The 18,946-nt window shown below is 48.0% G+C and overlaps 1 protein-coding gene across 32 annotated transcripts in view; it reads left to right on the top strand.

Annotated features, from left to right (window-relative positions):
• The window catches only part of MICAL3 (microtubule associated monooxygenase, calponin and LIM domain containing 3), a 238,472-nt gene that overhangs the window by 104,757 nt on the left and 114,769 nt on the right, over positions 1-18,946 (top strand). For 30 of the 32 annotated variants that reach the window (XR_010133093.1, XM_063704562.1, XM_031005636.2 and 27 more), the window contains exons 2-6: positions 12,821-13,158; positions 14,866-15,073; positions 16,958-17,074; positions 17,726-17,827; positions 18,709-18,864. Coding sequence is in view for 31 of the 32 variants with exons in the window: in XM_063704562.1 (XP_063560632.1) it covers positions 12,895-13,158; positions 14,866-15,073; positions 16,958-17,074; positions 17,726-17,827; positions 18,709-18,864 (847 nt within the window). In the remaining variant the exon portion in view is untranslated. Of the gene's footprint in view, positions 1-156; positions 4,159-12,820; positions 13,159-14,865; positions 15,074-16,957; positions 17,075-17,725; positions 17,828-18,708; positions 18,865-18,946 lie in introns of those variants that run through there. The other 2 variants (XM_063704556.1, XM_063704564.1) reach the window with 2 other exon arrangements.

Below are 18,946 nucleotides of genomic sequence, written 5' to 3'. Positions count from 1 at the left end.
AGTTCATTTTCATTTGATACGACTTCTGTCTCATATCCTAACTCAGTTCTGCCTGGAGAAGTTCATATACACAGCCGTTTGTTCATCAAGTGGCCCTCACTGTGCACCACCTGTTGTGGTCCAGGGACTGTTCCAGTTCCAGGTGCAAGGACGCAACAGTGAATAAAATGGCAAAAATCCTCACCCTTCCAGAACTTACATTGTAGCAGAAAGATGGATTGTAAGTCAATAACATTTAGAGGCTGAGTGTGGTGGCTCACACCTGTAATCCCAGTGGGAGGCCAAGGCAAGAGGATTGCTTGAAGCCCAGGAGTTCGAGACTAGCCTGGGCAACATAGGCCCTATCTCTACAAGTAAAAAACAATTAGCTATGCTTGGTGGTATGCACCTGTGGTCCCAGCTTCTCAGGAGGCTGAGGCAGGAGAATCGCCTGAGCTGAGGAAGCTGCACTGAGCTATGATTATGCCACTGCACTCCAGGCTGGGTGACAGAGTGAGCCTGTCTCAAAAAAAAAAAAAAAAAAAAAACCCACAAAAAACAAAAACATTTGGAGTATGTCAAGTTGTGGTAAGTGCTTTGGAGAAAACCAGGGAAAGAGGATGAGCAGGTTTAAACGGTGTGACCAGGGAAGTCCACACTGAGAAGCTGGCATTTGAATATATGTGTCAGCTGCATTAGAAGGCTCGTGCCCTGGAAGTCAGAGTTTGTTTTCTCTGTTCACTGCTGTTATTTCTGGAGCGTAGAAGAGTGCTCGGCCCATAATAGATGCTCAGTAGTATTTTTTGAGTGAACGGATCAGAGGGAAGAACATTTTTAGACAAAAGGAGCTGCAGATGCGGAGGCTGAGGTGAGAGCGTGTCTGGTAGGTGGGGAACATGGGGAGGCCATTGCGGCCAGCAGGGATGGAGAGGCTGGCGGCAGGAAAGGAGGCAACAGAGGGAAGGCGTGTGTATGGGTGCAGGTCTGGGGGGTGCTCCATGAGGTCAGAACTGTTTTTGTAATAATACTGAGTGCTATTATGTGCTTTTCCCACCCTCGTTTGCCCAGGTGTGTACAGTGGGCTTTTCTAGAGGCTACGTGATATGTGCTGCTGCTGCAGACAGAGCAGGCGGGAGAATCTGGCTGCCACACATTAAAGAGATTTGCAGAAATGTGGAAAACTGTCACTCTTCTCACTGAATTTCTGTCTTGGAAAGTAATTTTTTTTTCTTAAGATATGTTAATTGTTATTTTAAAGTGAATTAATGTTGAAATTTTGTCTCAGTTTTAATTTTACATATAGTAAATATTGATAGCTCTTTGGGTCCTCAATGTTTTTTTTTTAAGAGACAGTCTCGTTCTGTCCCCCAGGCTAGAGTGCAGTGGCATGATCGTAGCTCACTGCAGCCTCGAACTCTGGTCCTCCTTAGCTTTGAAGTGTATAAAGGAGTCCTGAGACCAAAATGTTTATGACACGTTTATAGGGCCTTGTAGGCCATTATTTTATATTTGCTTTTATGCTGGCTGAGATGGGAAGTCATGGCTGAATCAGCTGAGGAAATTTAGTGAAGACAGTTTACCAATTCCTGATTGTCCTTGAGGACAAAGCAGGTGTATCCGGGTGGGCGGCATGCTGTGGATGGGCACCTCAACAGGAGAAGGCTCTGGAGTCACTGTGTGCTCATGCTCTACTCCCTTCTCATAGCTGGGCTTACCTCTGCCAGGGGAGATAGAGGGAAGGGACAGGCTTTGTACACAGTTTCCACAGGATGTGGGTCGAGAGTGACGGGGCAGGGGCGGGGCCTTCTTCCCTGGGTGTGGTCAGCAGAGCTCTCTCTGATAAGGTGAGCCAAGACCTGAAGAGCGACGGGCACTCTGCATGGCTGGCCAGGGCAGCCCCACCCAGGGAGGCCTTGGTGAGCAGGAGAGAGGCCATGTGGCTGGGCCTAAGGGTGTTGGGGAGGGTGGCAGGACCTGACCTGGGGCTGGGATGTGGCAGTCAACGTGTCTGATGGGTGTTTTAAGTGGATGCTCTGGCTGCTTTGTGGAGTATTCTGGAGGGTGGGTTTGGAGGAGCAGAAGTAGGGGAGGCTCATGCAATGAGCAAGTGAGAGCTGGTGGTGTCTCAATGAGGATGATAGAGAAGACGTGGTGAGAAGTGGTTGGATTTGGCTGTATTTGAAGGTAGAACACAGAATTTTCTGAAGAACGGACCGTGGGATGTGACAGAAATGCAGACGGGGGCAAGGTTTTGGGTTGAGTGTCCGGGTAGCTGGCGGTGTTGTTTACCAAGATGCAGAACACTAGGGAAGGAACAGGCTCTGGCGAGCGGCATCAGAGTGTCGCCTCCAGTGCTTTAAGCTAGAGATGCCTGTCAAACATCCAGGTAGAAAAGTCACACAAGTGATTGGTCGCACAAGTTCAGGAGAGAGGAAATAAATATTAAGGCACCATTGGTTATTGATACTGTGTAGATAAATCTACGGGAGGGAGGATCCTCCAGGGCACAGCTTTCACAGTGGCTTGTGTCTCCGTGGGTCATGAAGTCAATACAGTGGGCACCAGCAATTTTCAAAAAACGAAATAGAATTGAAAACAATATCTCGGTAGTAAGGGCTGTTGTAAAATGTTTCCTTTTATGCCGACTGATAGGGGAATTTTGCCCTATGAAACATTTTTTAAAAATTAAATTTATGTGAAAAGAGAGCTGTGTCCTAGATCACAGTATGAAACTTTTATTTTTAACTGCAGATCACAGTTTAAAAGCCACTGATGTAGAAGGAGATGTAGTTTCAAAAGAGACCAGAGACTGAGTTGATTCCGGGGCCATTTCAACGTGCAGAGGCTTGGGATGGGTCTGGGACCAGCAAAGGACGCAGAGAGGGGCTATGAGGTCACAGCAGGACCCAGAGAGTAGTGTCCCCTTGTCCTGGAGGCTGGTGGGGTTGTGGGGGGGGCAGACGGTAGTGAGCTGTGACTTGTGCTGCAGACAGATTGAGGAAAACAAGGTTTGAGAATTGATCGTTGGATTGGACAGCATGGAAGTCATTCATGACCTTGATGAGGCATTTCTGTGGAGGGCTGAGGACAAGGTCTACTTGTTGGAGGTTCAAAGATAGTGGGAGAAGAGAAAGTTGTGAACAAAGCATTGACAATTCTTTCAGTGAGTTTTGCTGTCAAGGGGAGCAGAGTAAGTTAGTTGGAGCGGGTGGGGTGAGGACTGGGTATTGAAAGACGTGTCCTTGCTGAAGACAGTTCAGTGGGGTGAGGGAGGATCACTGCAGGGAAGGGACCAGTGTGGGAGGCAGCATGCTTGAGTAAGAACGGGGACAGGATCAGAAGCACAGGCAGAGGCTGGCTTCAGTGAGACATGTGGCAGATGTTGCTCGCTGTCATTGGAGGGAAGGCAGATGAGATGGGCATAGACGTTGATTACCGATAGAAACTTGTGGAAGAATGCCGAGAAGGTGGAGAAACTGAGAACCATGGCAGAAGAGAAATTGTGTTTTCGTTTTTTGTTGTTTTTTGGGGTTTTTGTTTTGTTTTTGTTTTTTTTTTTTGAGACTGGATCTCGCTCCGTCCCCAGGCTGGAATGCAGTGGTGCAACCATGGTTCACTGCAGCCTCGACCTCCTGGGTAGCTGGGATGACAGGTGTGCATCTATGCCTGGCTAATTTTTTAATTTTTTGTAGAGATGAGGGTCTTGCTATATTGCCCAGTCTGGTTTTGAACTCCTTCTGAAGCAATCCTCCTCCTTCAGCCTCCCAAGGGGCTGGGTTTACAGTCATGAGTCGCCACACCCAGCCTATTTTGGTCTTCTATACAGAAATCGAATCCTTGAGAAATGAACATTGATTGCAAGCTGCTCAGCTTGGTGCCATTGACATGTCATCGATAGGCAGGTGTGGGGTGGCTGGTGGGCCTAGATGACCTTTCAAATGGTGCTGAGCCTTGACTGCAGTGTATTTTGTGGTTCTGTGGCAGTGACGACAGGCAGGCGAGACACCTGAGAAACCCCATATTCTGTTCCAGGTTAGTCTCCTGCCAGCTGTGTTTTGGGCCAGCGTCGGAAAGCCTTAGCTGCAGGCTCTGCCCCTGCAAGAGGGAGGAAGCGACCTGACCCGAGTGCCTTGGTAGGACCTTGCATGTTCCCCGCAAGTTCTCCGGTCATCTCGTGAGGTATTTCTCTCCCTTCGGACTGCTGGAGCCTTGGCATTCTCTGAGCCCCTGTGTGCAGTGGCCTGGAGGTTGCCCTGTACGGCCTACCAACCAGCCAGCTTCCTGGGTCTGCACAAGTGTAGGTGACCGGGTAGCCCTTTAATCAGCAGAACCTTATTGAGCACCTGCTGTGTGCCTGGAACTGGGTACATGGTGCTAAGCAGAGTATTGGGTTGGTGCAAAAGTCAGTGCAGTTTTTGCTATTAAAAGTAATGGCAAAAGTAACTGCACTGACTTCTGCACTGACATAATAGATTGGATTCCAGCCCTTCCCTTGAGGAGAACAGCTTTTTTTTGGGATTCTCCTTTGGTTGTGTTTTCCCACATCCTCAATGAGGCTTTCTCCCCACCCAGAGGCCTTTCATCACCCCTGAGGGCAGGGCTCTTGGATTAATGGGTCAGGAAGGTGTGGGTCTTTTGGTCTGTACTGTTGACAGTGGGCAGGTTGAGGTCCACCTTCTGTCCTTCCCCAAGCTCCTACAATGGATGGAGTGGTATTAGGTGATTGGAAAATGTTTTGTCATTGACTCCTTATAGGCGTTGCTGATGGCTGGGGTGCAAGAGCCTGCCGCAGAATGCCGACTGATACGTACTGTGTTAGCACTGTTTTAGTTGCTTAGCCTTTTGGCAGCCAGTAAGAAGAATTACTGTGAAACCAGACTGCTCTCACTGCCATTTGGAAAGGGCTCCATTTCAAAGGAGCAGATGCAGTGATAAATCATGAGGAGAAAAAGAATCCTGTATTGTGTGTCCTTGCTAAATTTACTTGAAACTGCATATCCATTGCTAGCTGGGCAGCTATCTTCCTGGCAGGCAAGTTCCTGCTCTCGGGTGGTTAGAGACTGGAGGCATGCATTCTCATGAGCTTTCATTTCTCAAGCTGTATTCTCAGGTGGTTTTTCATGATGGCTAAGGACTTAGGCTCTCAACTGGACAAGTCTGGACCCAAAACATGCCTGCACTGCCTCCTTCTTGCTTTGTGACCTTTAAACTTCTTTAAGCTGCACTTTCCCCATCTGCAAAATGGAGGTCATACATCCTGCCTCGCGGGATGGTGGTGAAGATGCCGTAGGCGTGGATGTGGCACCGAGTAGTAACGACTCAGTATCTTCTATCTGTCTTGTTTCACACTACAGTTTGGCAGGACTTACACAGATCTTACTCCTTTAGCACCCCCCTCCACCCAATGCCATTCTCACGCTTTCTAGAACAGATGGAGTGGAGAGGGGAAGAGTGATAATGGAGCAGAGAAAGTTCCAAACCATTTTTCTTTCCTTCAAAAAACAAAACCATCTGAACCCTGTTGTTCCGTTTTTATTTAGACTGAGTATGCGCTTTCATTGCTGGAGTTTATTGATAAACTGCTGGATGATAACAGCGCTACTGTGGGTTGGTCCTTGCTCTGTTCCTGGCACTGATAAACATTTTACATTCATTACCTTACTTCCTACAAAACCCTGTGATTTTCATTTTACAGATGAGGAGACTGTAGGATGGTGAGCCTCAGGCATTCTTGATTGCTTGTTTTGGGGGTTACTTTGAACGTGAGTTGACGTCATCATCAGTGATTGTGTTTATTGGGTGCCTCGCTATGATTCAGACATTTTAATGTGTTTGGGGTGACAGAACTGCAAGGCAGAGGTCAGGTCACTTCTGACTCACTTCATTTCTCAGCTGCGTGGATCTTCTTAACTTGGTTTTCATGAAGAAATAGGTTGTTAGCAAAGAATAGAAATGAAAATTAGAAAAGATACAACATAAGTGTTAGGACTGTACTACGGTCCTGCAGAATTAGGGACTTGGAAGAGAACCCAGAGGCTATCTGGGTCTGGCTCTTCTCAGATGCCTCTAGAGAGGGGTCATCCACACCCAGCCAAGCAGAGTGCGGGTCATGAGAAAAATGCCACACTCTTGCAGTGTTCCTGTTAGACTGTCACTGCTCACCCAGGCTGACTGTTGCATTCCTGGATACCACGTTTTGGTAGCACATTGGAAGTCTTTCTCTAACATGTGTCCAGGTCTCCTTCACCTTCCGCAGCCACGCAGGCCAGGCTAGTGCTTTCCCCAGGACCGGTCCTTCAAGTACAGAGCTGCTGGGCTCCATCCTACCCTCATCACCTCCACAGAAACACGAATTATTTCTACTCCAGGTCGGGTTATAGCGCAGAGACCCAGTACCTGCCCTAAGGAAGTTCACAATGGAGGAGAGAGACATTTAAATAATGTCCTTGCAGAGTGGCAGGAGCAGATGAGGAGTGCAGCTGGTTGACAGGCAGGAGAGGGGAAGGGCACAGTGGTGGGGGGAGGAGCTGACTTCATGTTTCCTCTCCATCCTGCTGAGTGTCAGCTTGATGATAAATAGGATGGAGAGTCAGGATAGATCCCAGGATGCAATACATGTGGATTCAATACCTTCTCATGATAGAAATACTCACCAGACTAGGAATAGAAGAAAATTACCTTCACCTAGTAAAAGCCATATGCGAAAAACCATGGTACGTGTTATGTTCAACAGTGAGAGACAGAAAGCTTTTCCTCTTATGATCAGGAACAAGACAAAGATGCCCACTTTTGCCTCTTCTATCCAACATAATCCTGAAGTTCTATCCAGAGCAGTTAGGCCAGAAAAAGAAATTAAAAGGCATCCAAATTGGAAAGGAAGACAGTTATCTCCATTTGTAGATGATATGATCTTATGTGTAGAAAATCCTACAGATTCCACCAGAAAAGCCTGTTCAAGGCTAGTACATAAATCCAACAAAGTAGCAGGATACAAAGTTAATACACAAAAATCAGTTACATTTTTATATACTAATAGTGAACAGTCTGAAAAGGAAATGATGAAAATAATTGTTTACAGTAGCATCAAAAATAATAAAACACTTAGGAATTAGCCAAGGAGGTGAAAGCCTTGTACAGTGAAAACTAAAAAACATCACTGGAATAAATTAAAAGATAAATGAGAACAAATTCATGCTTATGGGTTGGAAGACTTAACTATTGTTAAGATGTCGCGATTACCCAAACAATACACATTCAGTGTAATCCCTATCAAAATCCCAATGATTTTTTTTTTTTTTTACAGAAATAGAAAAACCCATCCTAAAATTTACATGGAATCTCAAGGGACCCTGAATAGCCAAAACAGCCCTTCTAAAGGAGACCAAAGCTGGAGGACTCAACGCCTCCTGATTTCAAAACTTACTATAAAGCTATACTAATCAAAACAGTGTGGTACTGACATAAAGACAGACATATAAACCAATGGAATACAATAGAGGGCCCAGAAACATACCCTAACATATATGGTCAAACTATGTTTTGTTAAGAGGTGGGGTCTTGCTATGTTGCCCAGGCTGGAGTCAAGCTCCTGGGAGGATCAAATAATCCTCCTGCCTCAGCCTCATGCACCTCACTTACGGTCAAATTATTTTTGACAAGGATACCAGGACTACTCAGTACGGAAAGGACAGGCTTTTCAAATAATGATGCTAAGTTGCCTATGTTGAAGGAAGACAGATCAGGAGCCCGAGGCATGTTGGCAATTTGGGTCCTGGTTTCTGAGGGAAAATATGAGGGAATCTCAGTAATCCATAGTGCATTTTTCATCTAAGCTTCCTCCTGATGGCATTCCAAAGCAAGTGTTCCTCTCCACCTACTTTTTTCTTTTTTTGGTTTTTGAGACAGGATCTTGCTCTGTTTCCCAGGCTGGAGTGCAGTGGCATGATCATGGCTCACTGCAGCTTCGACCTCCTGGGCTCAAGCAATCCTCCCACCTCAGCCTCGCATGTAGGTGGGACCACAGGCGAATGCCACCACACCCAGCTAATTTTTTTGTTTTTGAAGAGACAGGATCTCACTGTCTTGCCCAGGCTGGTCTTGAACTCCTGGGCTCAAGTGGTCTTCCCACCTTGTCCTCCTAAAGTGCTGGGATTACAGGCATGAGCCACCTCACCTGGCCTTCCACCTGCTTTCAAGATCTATTTAGATGAAACATACCTCTGACTGAATGGGCTAGGGGAAGGCGCAGTTCATAGATTGCTGTGTAAGATTCAGAGATTTGCACGTTCGCTGGTGTGTTCATGGTGCATTGGCTAGGGAGAAAACTAAGCTTCACTCTGATGCCATACTCTTGAAGTGTCATTCTGTTTTGTTGTTTTGTTTCTTTTTTCTTTTTCTATTTTTAAACATGATTCTCCTTTCTACTCCCCCACAAACATCCAGCTACCTCTTCTAAGAGCTAGAGATTGAGTGTTCTCATAGCCAGCCAGAAGTCAGTGACAGCCTTCAACTATTGTTATAAATAGAAACATAACCATGTCCTGCGTGTGCTTCAGAGGCCGTCTCTGCAGTGCCGTCCTCCACAGCCAAGGCCCATGCGGGGCTTCTGAGTCAGCAGTCAGCTGCTGCGGACAAAACATGCAGGCTGGAGTCAGCTGGCAGAGACTCACAGATGCCTGGAAACCTGGCATCACCTCCTCTTCCTCCTCCCAACCCCCCAACCCGGCTCCTCACTTCCTCTACCCCTTCCTTGCACACCTTGGCTTTTCAGTTTCTGGGATTTCTGGCACCTTCCTGCCAGGTTTCCTGGTCTCCAGGTTCCTGTGATTATGAACTGTACACAGGGTGGTGCAGGACAGGACAGGAGGAGCATGATCTGGCTTTGACCTTAAGGAATGAGGGAAATGGGGGCGGTAACAGAAATAGCCCTGCTCTACTGTGCTTCCCGGCTGTTGTCAGAGCCAATGAGAATGCCGGGTAAGCCCCTTGCAGAGTGAGACAGGCCCAGCCCAGCAGAGCCACAGAGCAATGCTGTCACACTCTGGAGGAGTCTTTGCGCTGCAGTCATCATTCAGCTGCAAAGCAGGAAAAGTGAGGCAGCCCAAGGGAATTCATCTTGTGTCGTCTTACCTTGGGTGCCGGTCGCATTGTTCCAGGAGCCATCCTGCCTCTGTTCATCCATTGTCACCAGTGCCCTGCAGGTCGAAATCTCTTCGGCCGGGGAATTAAAACTTGCCTGCTGGTTGGCTCTGCAGCTCTCTGGGAGCTGTGGCTGACATCTGTTAATTTAAAAGTGTTTTCACTAGCAGAAGGATTGGGGACAGTTATTAGTGAAGCCGTTCCTCTGTAGTGGGGTTTGATTTGGAAATTCTTTGTGGCGGTTAGCAGCTCTTTGGAAGTGAATTATTTCAAACCGAGTGGGTTACAACCAGCCATGGGGTTGTTAGCTCACACGTAAGAACTCTTCTTGGGAAATAAGTGCCCAAGACCCTCTTTCAGGGTAGGTGTAAGCCAAGGCAGGCGCTATGACGGGAAGGATTTTGGAGTTATGGGTTGCAGGACCTTTAATGTATTGGCTTCAGCAAGAATGTCATGGTTCTGAGTGCTCTGAATCCTGGCAAGGAGTTGAAAGTGGCTACTGTTTAGAAACAAAGAAAAGTCATTTTCTTCTTTGACATGAGGTAGCGGTGGATCAGACCCAGTGTATGCAAAGCTTACCAAACACTGTGACTCTGGTGGAGTTCAGGTTGACTGTGAATGCAGGCAGGGCACACAGGGTCAGGATTGTGCCATGCTGTGTGCTTGTCAAAGAGCAAGTGAAGCCTCAGAAGTTCCACAAAGAGGTCAGGAGGCAAAGAGGGTCCCTGATGTAGAAAATGGTGTGGGACCTTTGTTTCTAGTCATGGGTTGTCAGCTGTCACCATTTCTCCTGCCTTCACATAAGCACATCTGCTCTTTCCTGCCCTACAAGCCATCTTTTGACTTTCTAACATTTCTAAGATAAGCCTTGGCTTGTAAGAGAAATAATGGGCCCTTTTTAGGAACTGTAAAGTATTTCTCTTGCTGCTACCTAGAATAAAACCTTTCTTTTTTGGGGAAACTGAATGTTAATTCCAGTTAACTCCATTTCTTGCTGGCCTCTTGGCCATGTGGCTATTGAGAGAAGCTATGTGTGTTAACAGTGTATTGTTTTTGTTTTGTTTTGTTTTGAGACAGGGTCTCACTCTGTCGCTGAGGCTGGAGTGCAGTGGCACAATCTCAGTTCACTGCAAGCTCCGCCTCCCGAATTCAAGCAATTGTCATGCCTCAGCCTCCTGAATAGCTGGGATTACAGGCGTGTGCCACCACACCTGGCTAATTTTTGTATTTTTTGGTAGAGATAGGGTTTCATCATGTTGGCCAGGCTGGTGTTGAACTCCTGACCTCAAGTGATTCACCCACCTCAGCCTCCCAAAGTGCTGGGATTACAGGCATGAGCCACCGCACTGGGCCAGCAGTGTAGTTTTTAATATCTAGAGCCAGGAGGGTTTGTTGAGTACGTGATATATTTGAGGTGAAAAGCCCAGCCAGTGTGTTCCATCTGCAATGTATCCTCCACATTATGTGACAAGTGTTGTGTCTGTTGACATAGAAAACATAAGGCGGAGAGGGCAGTTCCTTGTATTTAGTTACAACTTTCTCTCATGAAACTTAAGATGCATCTCATTTGGTTTGGTTTAATCCTGTGATACCATGGTGACGTGCGGAGAGAAGTGGCATGTCATTTCTACTTCACACTGCTGCTCAGTGTGCTTACCCAAAGTAAGAGCTTCAGGGCCTCTTCTGTATCATTCTGGAACATGGTGCCTGTCTTCCAAGAGTTGGTTTCAGCAGCACCTGCAGCTGAATAGTGGGCAGTTTCTTGCTTCTACATGCCTGCTGAACGTAGTGCATCAACCACTCCCTTCCTCTGTCTGCACCCAACCCCAAGGGTACATCTTTAAAGCAAAGTCCAGTCCAGTTGTGTTGGTCACTCTCGTGGTGAATTGGTGATGTGCCTGTGCAATGAGAGCACCAGGAGCAAGTGCTGTGGGCATGTGGATTTCTCAGCAGTAGCCTCGGAGAACTTCAGAAGTGAAAGTCTTGGCCAGGCTCACGCCTGTAATCCCAGCACTTTGGGAGGCCGAGGTGGGTAGATCACGAGGTCAGGAGATCGAGACCATCCTGGCTAACACGATGAAACCCCGTCTCTACTAAAAATACAAAAAATTAGCCGGGCATGGTGGCGGGTGCCTGTAGTCCCAGCTACTTGGGAGGCTGAGGCAGGAGAATGGAGTGAACCCGGGAGGCGGAGCTTGCAGTGAGCAGAGATCGCACCACTGTATTCTAGCCTGGGCAACAGAGCGAGACTCCATCTCAAAAAAAAGAAAAAAAAGAAAGTCTTAGGGGTGCTGTCTAACCTCCTTGTCTTACACACAAGGAAACTGAGGGTTCGTGCAACAGTGCTTACCGAGAGTTGTGCAGCGGGGTCGTGCAGCTGGGGTCTGGCTGTGTGGGCTCAGCCCTGTGGTCACACTCGTCTTGTCACCCTGACCCACTCTCTACTCTCTAGTTTTGTCCTTTGTCCTTTTGCCTCCCACCTTCCAATACAGTTCCAGTGGTGAGGTTTCATCAGATGTGACGCAAAAACGATTCTGCAGACTCACAGGAGCCGGTGGGTGCAGGAGTACACGCGGTGCCATCTCCCACCTCCCAGCCTCTGTCCAGCAGACTCACTGGGTGTAGGTGTGCGGACATTTCCGTAGGTGGAAGGCATAGATATCATCATTTACTGCTGTTCAATTCGATTCGGGGTGAAAATGGAATGACTGTGAAGTCTCCCGACCCTGTACCTTACGCAATAGCAGGACTTCTTCAGTTCTTTTAATCCCTGCCAACTTTGACACTCCTGAACTTTCTGCTCCTTAGACTTCTGTGATGCTGCTGGTTGGTTCTCTTCAGACCTCTCCCTACTGTTCCTCATCTTTTAAGAGGGCTCATCTTTCTCTCCCAGCCTCTTGAAGGTGGGGCCTCCTGGATCTCTTCCAGAGCCTGCAGCTCTTCTGCCCTGTGCACTCTCCTTTCGTGATCTTCCTGCTTTTCTATGCTTAGCTACTGCCCGTGTGCCAGCGACTCCCAAATCTGGATCTGCGTCCCCAGCCACTCCCTGAACTTCACATTAGTACCGACTGCCCGGTAAGCACCTCCACTTGGAGCTCACATGTGCAGGTGAGGAAGGGGCTCGCTGCTCCACTGGCACCAAGGAGTGCTTCTGTTTTTAATCCATTGGCCTGATGTCTCCGTTTAATCCGGGGCCTAAGCTGGAAACCTGGGAGTTATCCTTGCCTCTTTGATCTGTACGAGTCACTCAGGCCTGTCTGTGTCACTTTCCCATGTCCTGCACCTCTTCCCTGCCTGGCTAACATTTATGCTGAGAGACTCAGCTGTCACCTCTCAGAGGCTCGCCTTCAGTGGGGACCCCCCCCCCTTCACTGCCAATAGTGACTTAGATCCTCTTTCTCTGTTTCCGAGATCCCCTTGTGTCTCCCTCTCTAGTGGCACTTGGTACAGTCCATTGAGACATTCTGTGTCTGTGTCTGCCTCGTCTCCTAGACTGTCAGATCCTTGGGAGCAAGAACCATCCTGCTCACCTTTCCAGCCCCAGTGTTTCGTAGTGCCTGGAGTATTGCAGGTGTGCAGTCCACACTTATGGATGGATGACTGCGACACTTTAGAACTCCGCTTTGAAGAGGAGTATGTCTCCTGGAGAATGTTTGTAGACAGAGAAATGCTAACCATCTTTTTCTTTCTTTCTTTTTGTCAGATTAACGTGACAGTGTCAGGTGGACCCACAGCCATCCCACCTCCCCCTCTGGGGAGTGCTGAGAGTGAGGCAGCATGGAGGAGAGGAAGCATGAGACCATGAACCCAGCTCATGTCCTCTTTGACCGGTTTGTCCAGGCCACCACCTGCAAGGGAACCCTCAAGGCTTTCCAGGAGCTCTGTGACCACCTGGAACTGAAGCCAAAGGACTACCGCTCCTTCTATCACAAGCTCAAGTCCAAGCTTAACTACTGGAAAGCCAAAGCCCTCTGGGCAAAATTGGACAAACGGGGCAGTCACAAAGACTACAAAAAGGGAAAAGCGTGCACTAACACCAAGGTAAGCTTTGCTCCTGTTGGGCCCTGGGGTCACTGACGAGATGCCTTCTCCCTCAACAACGTCTTGCATCTCTGGCCATTCACCATACATGATCTGCGAGGTCTGGGTGCCAAGAAGTTCTATGGCAAGTTCTGTGCCAGAGCCATCGACCATATCCAGGTGCCAAAGAGGAGGATTGAGTTAGAGGTAGGCTGAGTGAGAACCAGGCAAAGTCTAGCCACAACCCAGCATAGGAAATCAGGCTTCAACCCTGTTGAAATTTTGTGGATGTCTAACCTCTTTTTGTTTGACTTGCATGACCCAGACCCTGTTTTAAGCATGTTTCATGTATTTACATATTGAGCATTCAAAGTTTCAAGTATTTAAGAACAACCAAAGTCAAGTGGCATGGGAACTTTTTATTTTGCTGAAGCTCTCTTTTGAACCTCACGTGGTTCGGAGGATGCAGGTCACTTAGCAGGGACATAGCCAAGCCCTGCTGGTATCCTGTCTGAACACGGCTTTGGGGTTCTTGGCATGTCCTCTTTCCAAAGTTCCATACTCAGTAGCTGGTAAGGTATACTGTTTGCGAACTTGGCATTTGCCACAAGCTTCCAACCTCTTCCCATCCATGTTCCAAAAGTCTGTTTTGATTCAGAAGCAAGGACTTTGTGAACCAAAGTATTTCTGTTGCTTTCTTCACCATGTGGAGAAATGGGGTTTCCACGAAGCAGGTAGGCCCAAGCAAAGACCTGAGTTATGCACTTGCCTTTGTCGGGGTAGGTGCGAGGAAGCGGATATGGAGAGGTACATTTCCTGCTTCCCTCCTTAGAAGAACACCTAGTGTGAGAAGTTTGGAACAAGCTAGCAGGGACACAAATTTGCAGATGACTTCATGGCTACGTTATGTTCTTTCACGAGCTTTAATTTGTGCAATAGGGGATACCTAGAGCCCCACCCCCAGTGGATTTGCATTTGGGTAGATATTCATCAGCAAAATTCAAGAACTGTAAAGGCATGACTTTCATGAGTGAGTACTGGACTCCACTAAGAACAAAACAAAAACAAAGCCAAAAGCATTGCACGTTTTCCTTCCGCACACACAGAGCAAACTACTTAAGATATGTGTCCAGTCTCCTGCTCAGTACTTCTCTGGAGTGTGGATTTTCGAGATCATGTTCCTGGACGTTCAGTCTAGAAATGGGGATTTTGGAACTCTTATCAGCACACAAAACTTTGGCTCTTGAAAATTGCTTCCCGGGAATCGTGTGTGGTAGACTCATTCCAGGAGGCTTGAGATTGCCTGGAGTATGTATGTAGTACTCTGTATCTCTTTGGACAGAAATCTGCCTGACCTACAAACCTTTGAAATGGTCCTCTCCTGTTGATGTAAGATTGTATTTGATTGTCATATCGTTTGTTGAGATGATGGCCACTTAAATATGCTGCAGATCAAGGGCCTTCCAGGCTGTCCAAGGTGAACAGGTGCCGAGCTTGTGTTTAGCACTGATGGTTCTGTCTTCTCCATTCATGGTGGTGATCACTAGCTCTTCTCTTAAGCCATGGCAGGTGCTCTGCTGTGACCCACGTAGGTGTGAAGGTTTCTTGGCAGTGGGGAGAATAGCCCTATTTCGGGGCTTTAGGGAGTGATGATCATACAATCATGAGACTTCTTGAGAATTGTTTGTTGGAAGTGCCGCCTGCCCTGAAAGCAGCTGTGTTTTTCAGTGTCTCATCATTGGGGCTGGCCCCTGTGGTCTCCGTACAGCCATCGACTTATCCTTACTGGGAGCCAAGGTGGTTGTTATTGAGAAACGAGATGCCTTCTCCCGCAACAACGTCTTGCATCTCTGGCCGTTCACCATACATGATCTACGAGGTCTGGGTGCCAAGAAGTTCTATGGCAAGTTCTGTGCTGGAGCCATCGACCATATCAGTAAGTAAAACTAGCTTTCCTGTAAGATTCCACCCTACCCCTTGCACGCTTGTTTAGTAGAAAGAGACAGGCAGATTAGCTGAGGAATTCATATGCCACGCAATTTCTTCTAATCTCATTACTGTCTTTCTTGTAGTAAGTGCACTCATCTTGAAGTAAAAACACCTGCTATGCGGTGGTTCTATAATTTAGGACTCTTAAATGTGAGTGTATCGATAACCTATGAAATGTGGGGTTTGGCTTGAGGATTTCTGTTAGGTCTTGGACTCTTCCTGAGCTCTTGCAGTTTGTGGGATGGGCACTGGGGCAGGCACTGGGGAAACGATGACCAGTTTGGGCCCAGACCCTCTGGTGTTCCTTCTTGCAGTGGCAGAAGTACACAGGCATGCAGCTGTCTGTGCTGTGACCTGATACATTCTCTACTAATGTAAGAACAAAGTGCTGTGGGGACACAGTCCTGGGGGGAGCCACACTTGCAGGAGGCGCAGAGCCCTGGCCTGGCCGTTAATGGCAAGGGGATAACGGCATTCCTCTGGTCAGGTGGTTCTTGTGCGGTCTGCAAGCTCTTGCTGTTCTTTTGTCACCTCTAAGCTCAGCCCGGGCCTTTGCTTTTCTGAGATCCTACAGGGTATGAATACAAGTTAATGCAATCAGCGGTGTTTGACTGTAAGTGGCCAGAAAAGCAATTCAGAACAGACAGTGGGCATTATGAAACTGAAAGCTTTTTATTGATTATCATTAATGCTTTCAGGAAAGCTTTATCAAGGAGCCTTTGTTCTGAGCTTCTCCAGATGTGTCCCGTAAACACAGTCAGTCATGGAACCTTTTGCTGTTTGCAGCAGCTGTGCCAATTTATCAGACGCTGGCTGGCAGTGACCACATTCCACTGGCAGAGGAAGCACTCTGCCCATCTGCTGGCTATAGTTTGTAAAGCATCTTGGGACCCACAGTTCTCTGCGAAAATACTGTGCTAGTGCAGAGCTTAACAAGTCTTTGGGAATGGGACTCAGAAGGGTGGTGGCTGTGGTAAACTGGGGAGAACAACCAAGATGACGTGAGGAGGATTTGCATTGCTCCTGGCACGTTAGTCACAGGCTCCAGTTAAGTTTGCTCTCAAGAGAGAACCAAGGGTCATTAACTCAGTGGATTTGTCTGCCTTAATCGTGGCAAGATTCATCTTAGGGTTGAGAGGGTCTTCTACCAGGGCCTAGATCTTTATCTCTGTACCTTAAGTCGCTGCCATGCCTGGTGCCTGCAGGTGCCCATGGACGTCGAATAAATCAATCAGTCTCACTATGAAAATAAGCAAGATTGTCAGTCATTCTGGCCTCAGTTTCCACAGCTATAGACCAGGAATGGGAGGGGGAATGGTAGGAGGATCTAGTTGGATTGTGATTTCCCTTCCTTGCCTTATAAGAATGTGTGATGATCAACCAGGGAATGGGCTGAAAGACGCCTGTGCACGGGGAGGTCATGCAGCAGCTCTGCATCTGACCGTGGGCTGCACCCTGTCGGTGCACATCTGCCTCCTAGCAGGATTGGAGATGCTGCCAATATGGCAGCCCCAAATTGGGAAGATGGAAAGGAACCTCCTGTAGGCCACAGTCCCATGTTGTCTCCGAGCTTTTGATTGTTTAAAACACTGAACCCAAGAGGTGGGAGTGTCCTGTGTGTTGCTCTAGAACAGCTCTTCCACTGGGTTATATTTGCCTTTAAGAAAGGAAGAAGTTACAGAGCGTGGCTTTGGAAGGTCTCCTGCTACAGCAGGCTTTGGGAATCTGAATGAAGGGGGCGTAGGTGGCGGGGTGGGAGCCTGAGCCGCGACACGGATGGGTACCCCCTTCTCCATGTGTTCCCATCAACGTCATCTCTGTATTCTCCCAGGTATCCGTCAGCTCCAACTAATACTTTTGAAAGTAGCCTTGATCCTAGGCATTGAAATCCACGTCAATGTGGAATTCCAAGGACTTATACAGCCTCCTGAGGACCAAGAGAATGAACGTAAGTTACACTGGAGGAGTGAAGAAGGCGTGAGAGGGTGTTGATGGGTGAGGAAGATGAGATTGAGGGAGCAAACCAAAGGCTCCTGAGGGCTGCTTCCAGAGCTAGCCAAAGCCTGTGCCTTTGGGGACTTGGCCTGGATGCAGCCTTAGATGTCGCAGGCGCACATGTGGTGGGAAGGGCCCCGTGAGCCCTCTGCAAGGCTTCTTTCCTTCTGTGGTTTGTCCCCACTGCTTTTTCTTTGTTAGACGAGAGTCTCACTCTGTCGCCTAGCCTGGAGTGCGGTAGCTCAATCTTGGCTCACTGTGACCTCTGAGCAATTCTCCTGCCTAGGTCTCCAGAGTAGCTGGGATTACAGGCATGTGTCACCATGCCTGGCTAATTTTTGTATTTTAGTAGAGACAGGGTTTCACCATGCTGGCCAGGGTGGTCTCGAACTCCTGGCCTCAAGTAGTCTGCCAGCCTCTGCCTTGCATAGTGCTGGGATTAGAGGCACGAGCCACCGTGCCCAGCCTGTGTCTCCACTGCTTCTACACATAGTGTTTTTGGCCCAGGGTTTTGTGCAGTTCACATGACTGGGTATCTAGAGATGGTCCTGGCTGTGAATGTGGTCTGGGTGGTGACCCCCATTTATTTGGTTTTGGTCCACAGGGATAGGCTGGCGGGCACTGGTGCACCCCAAGACTCATCCTGTGTCAGAGTATGAATTTGAAGTGATCATCGGTGGGGATGGTCGGAGGAACACCTTGGAAGGTATTGGTTCTGTGCTCCTCTGCCTGGCTCATAGCAGAGGGAAAGCTGATGCTATCCTACCCCTGGGGCGAGACTGTGCGTGACCAGCGTCCACCCTTTTGAGAGCCTGAATGTGTGCTTCCTGCCCTGATGGAATGGCAGGCCCCACCATCCTCTAGCCAGCTGGCAGTCGGGCTGCTGCTTTTATTTTATTTAATTATTTTATTTTTGAGACAGGGTCTCGTTCTTTTGCCCAGGCTGGAGTGCAGTATCATGATCACGCTCACTGCAGCCTCGATCTCCCTGGTCTCAAGCGATCCTCCCTTCTCAGCCTCCTGAGTAGCTGGGACTACAGGCGCGTGCCACCATACCCAGCTAATTTTTGTATTTTTTGTAGAGATTGGGTTTTCGCCATGTTGCATAGGCTGGTCTCAAACTCCTTGGCTCAAGCACTCTGCTCGCCTTTCCCAAGGTGTTGGGATTACAGGCGTGAACCACCTCACCTGGCCCAGGCTGCTGCTTACAGGGCACTCTTGCTGAGGCACTAGGAGACCAGCCATACCTTGAGTGGCTGGCACCTGTAGGACTTAATCTACATAGTAATAAGCAGGTGCTCCCCCCACGCATCCCTTTTTTAAAGAGGAATCCCTAGTACTGAGTAATATTCTTGCCAGTCAGATTTCAAATTGTTTGTTAATGGAGACTTTGACTTCTTTCCTGAATTTTCATATTCTTGGATAGGTAAATGCCTTATTTTCATCTGCAGAAGAGCTGCCCTAACTTTCCCATCAGTTCTCATCCCTGACTTTCCCTGTTGTCTTTATCAGCACCCCCACTTTATCTGAAGTGATCTTCCTTCTCTAGCCAATGATTATCACCTCTGAAAATTTATTTCCCTCCAGGGTTTCGTCGGAAAGAATTCCGTGGCAAACTGGCCATCGCCATCACGGCAAATTTTATCAACCGAAATACAACAGCAGAAGCTAAAGTGGAAGAGATCAGTGGTGTGGCTTTTATATTCAACCAAAAATTTTTCCAGGAACTGAGGGAAGCCACAGGTTGGTGTTGATGTCTCCGGAGCCCTAGGATAGAAACTTAAATAGTCCCTGGTGGCTTTTTCTTGGGGGATTGGTGGGGTGA

The sequence above is a fragment of the Gorilla gorilla genome, chromosome 23 (assembly GCF_029281585.2).
Source record: "Gorilla gorilla gorilla isolate KB3781 chromosome 23, NHGRI_mGorGor1-v2.1_pri, whole genome shotgun sequence".
In the NCBI taxonomy this organism is placed as follows: Eukaryota; Metazoa; Chordata; class Mammalia; order Primates; family Hominidae; genus Gorilla; species Gorilla gorilla.
The sequence above is the reverse complement of the archived record's forward strand: the minus strand, read 5'-3'. Positions and strand labels throughout refer to the sequence as shown.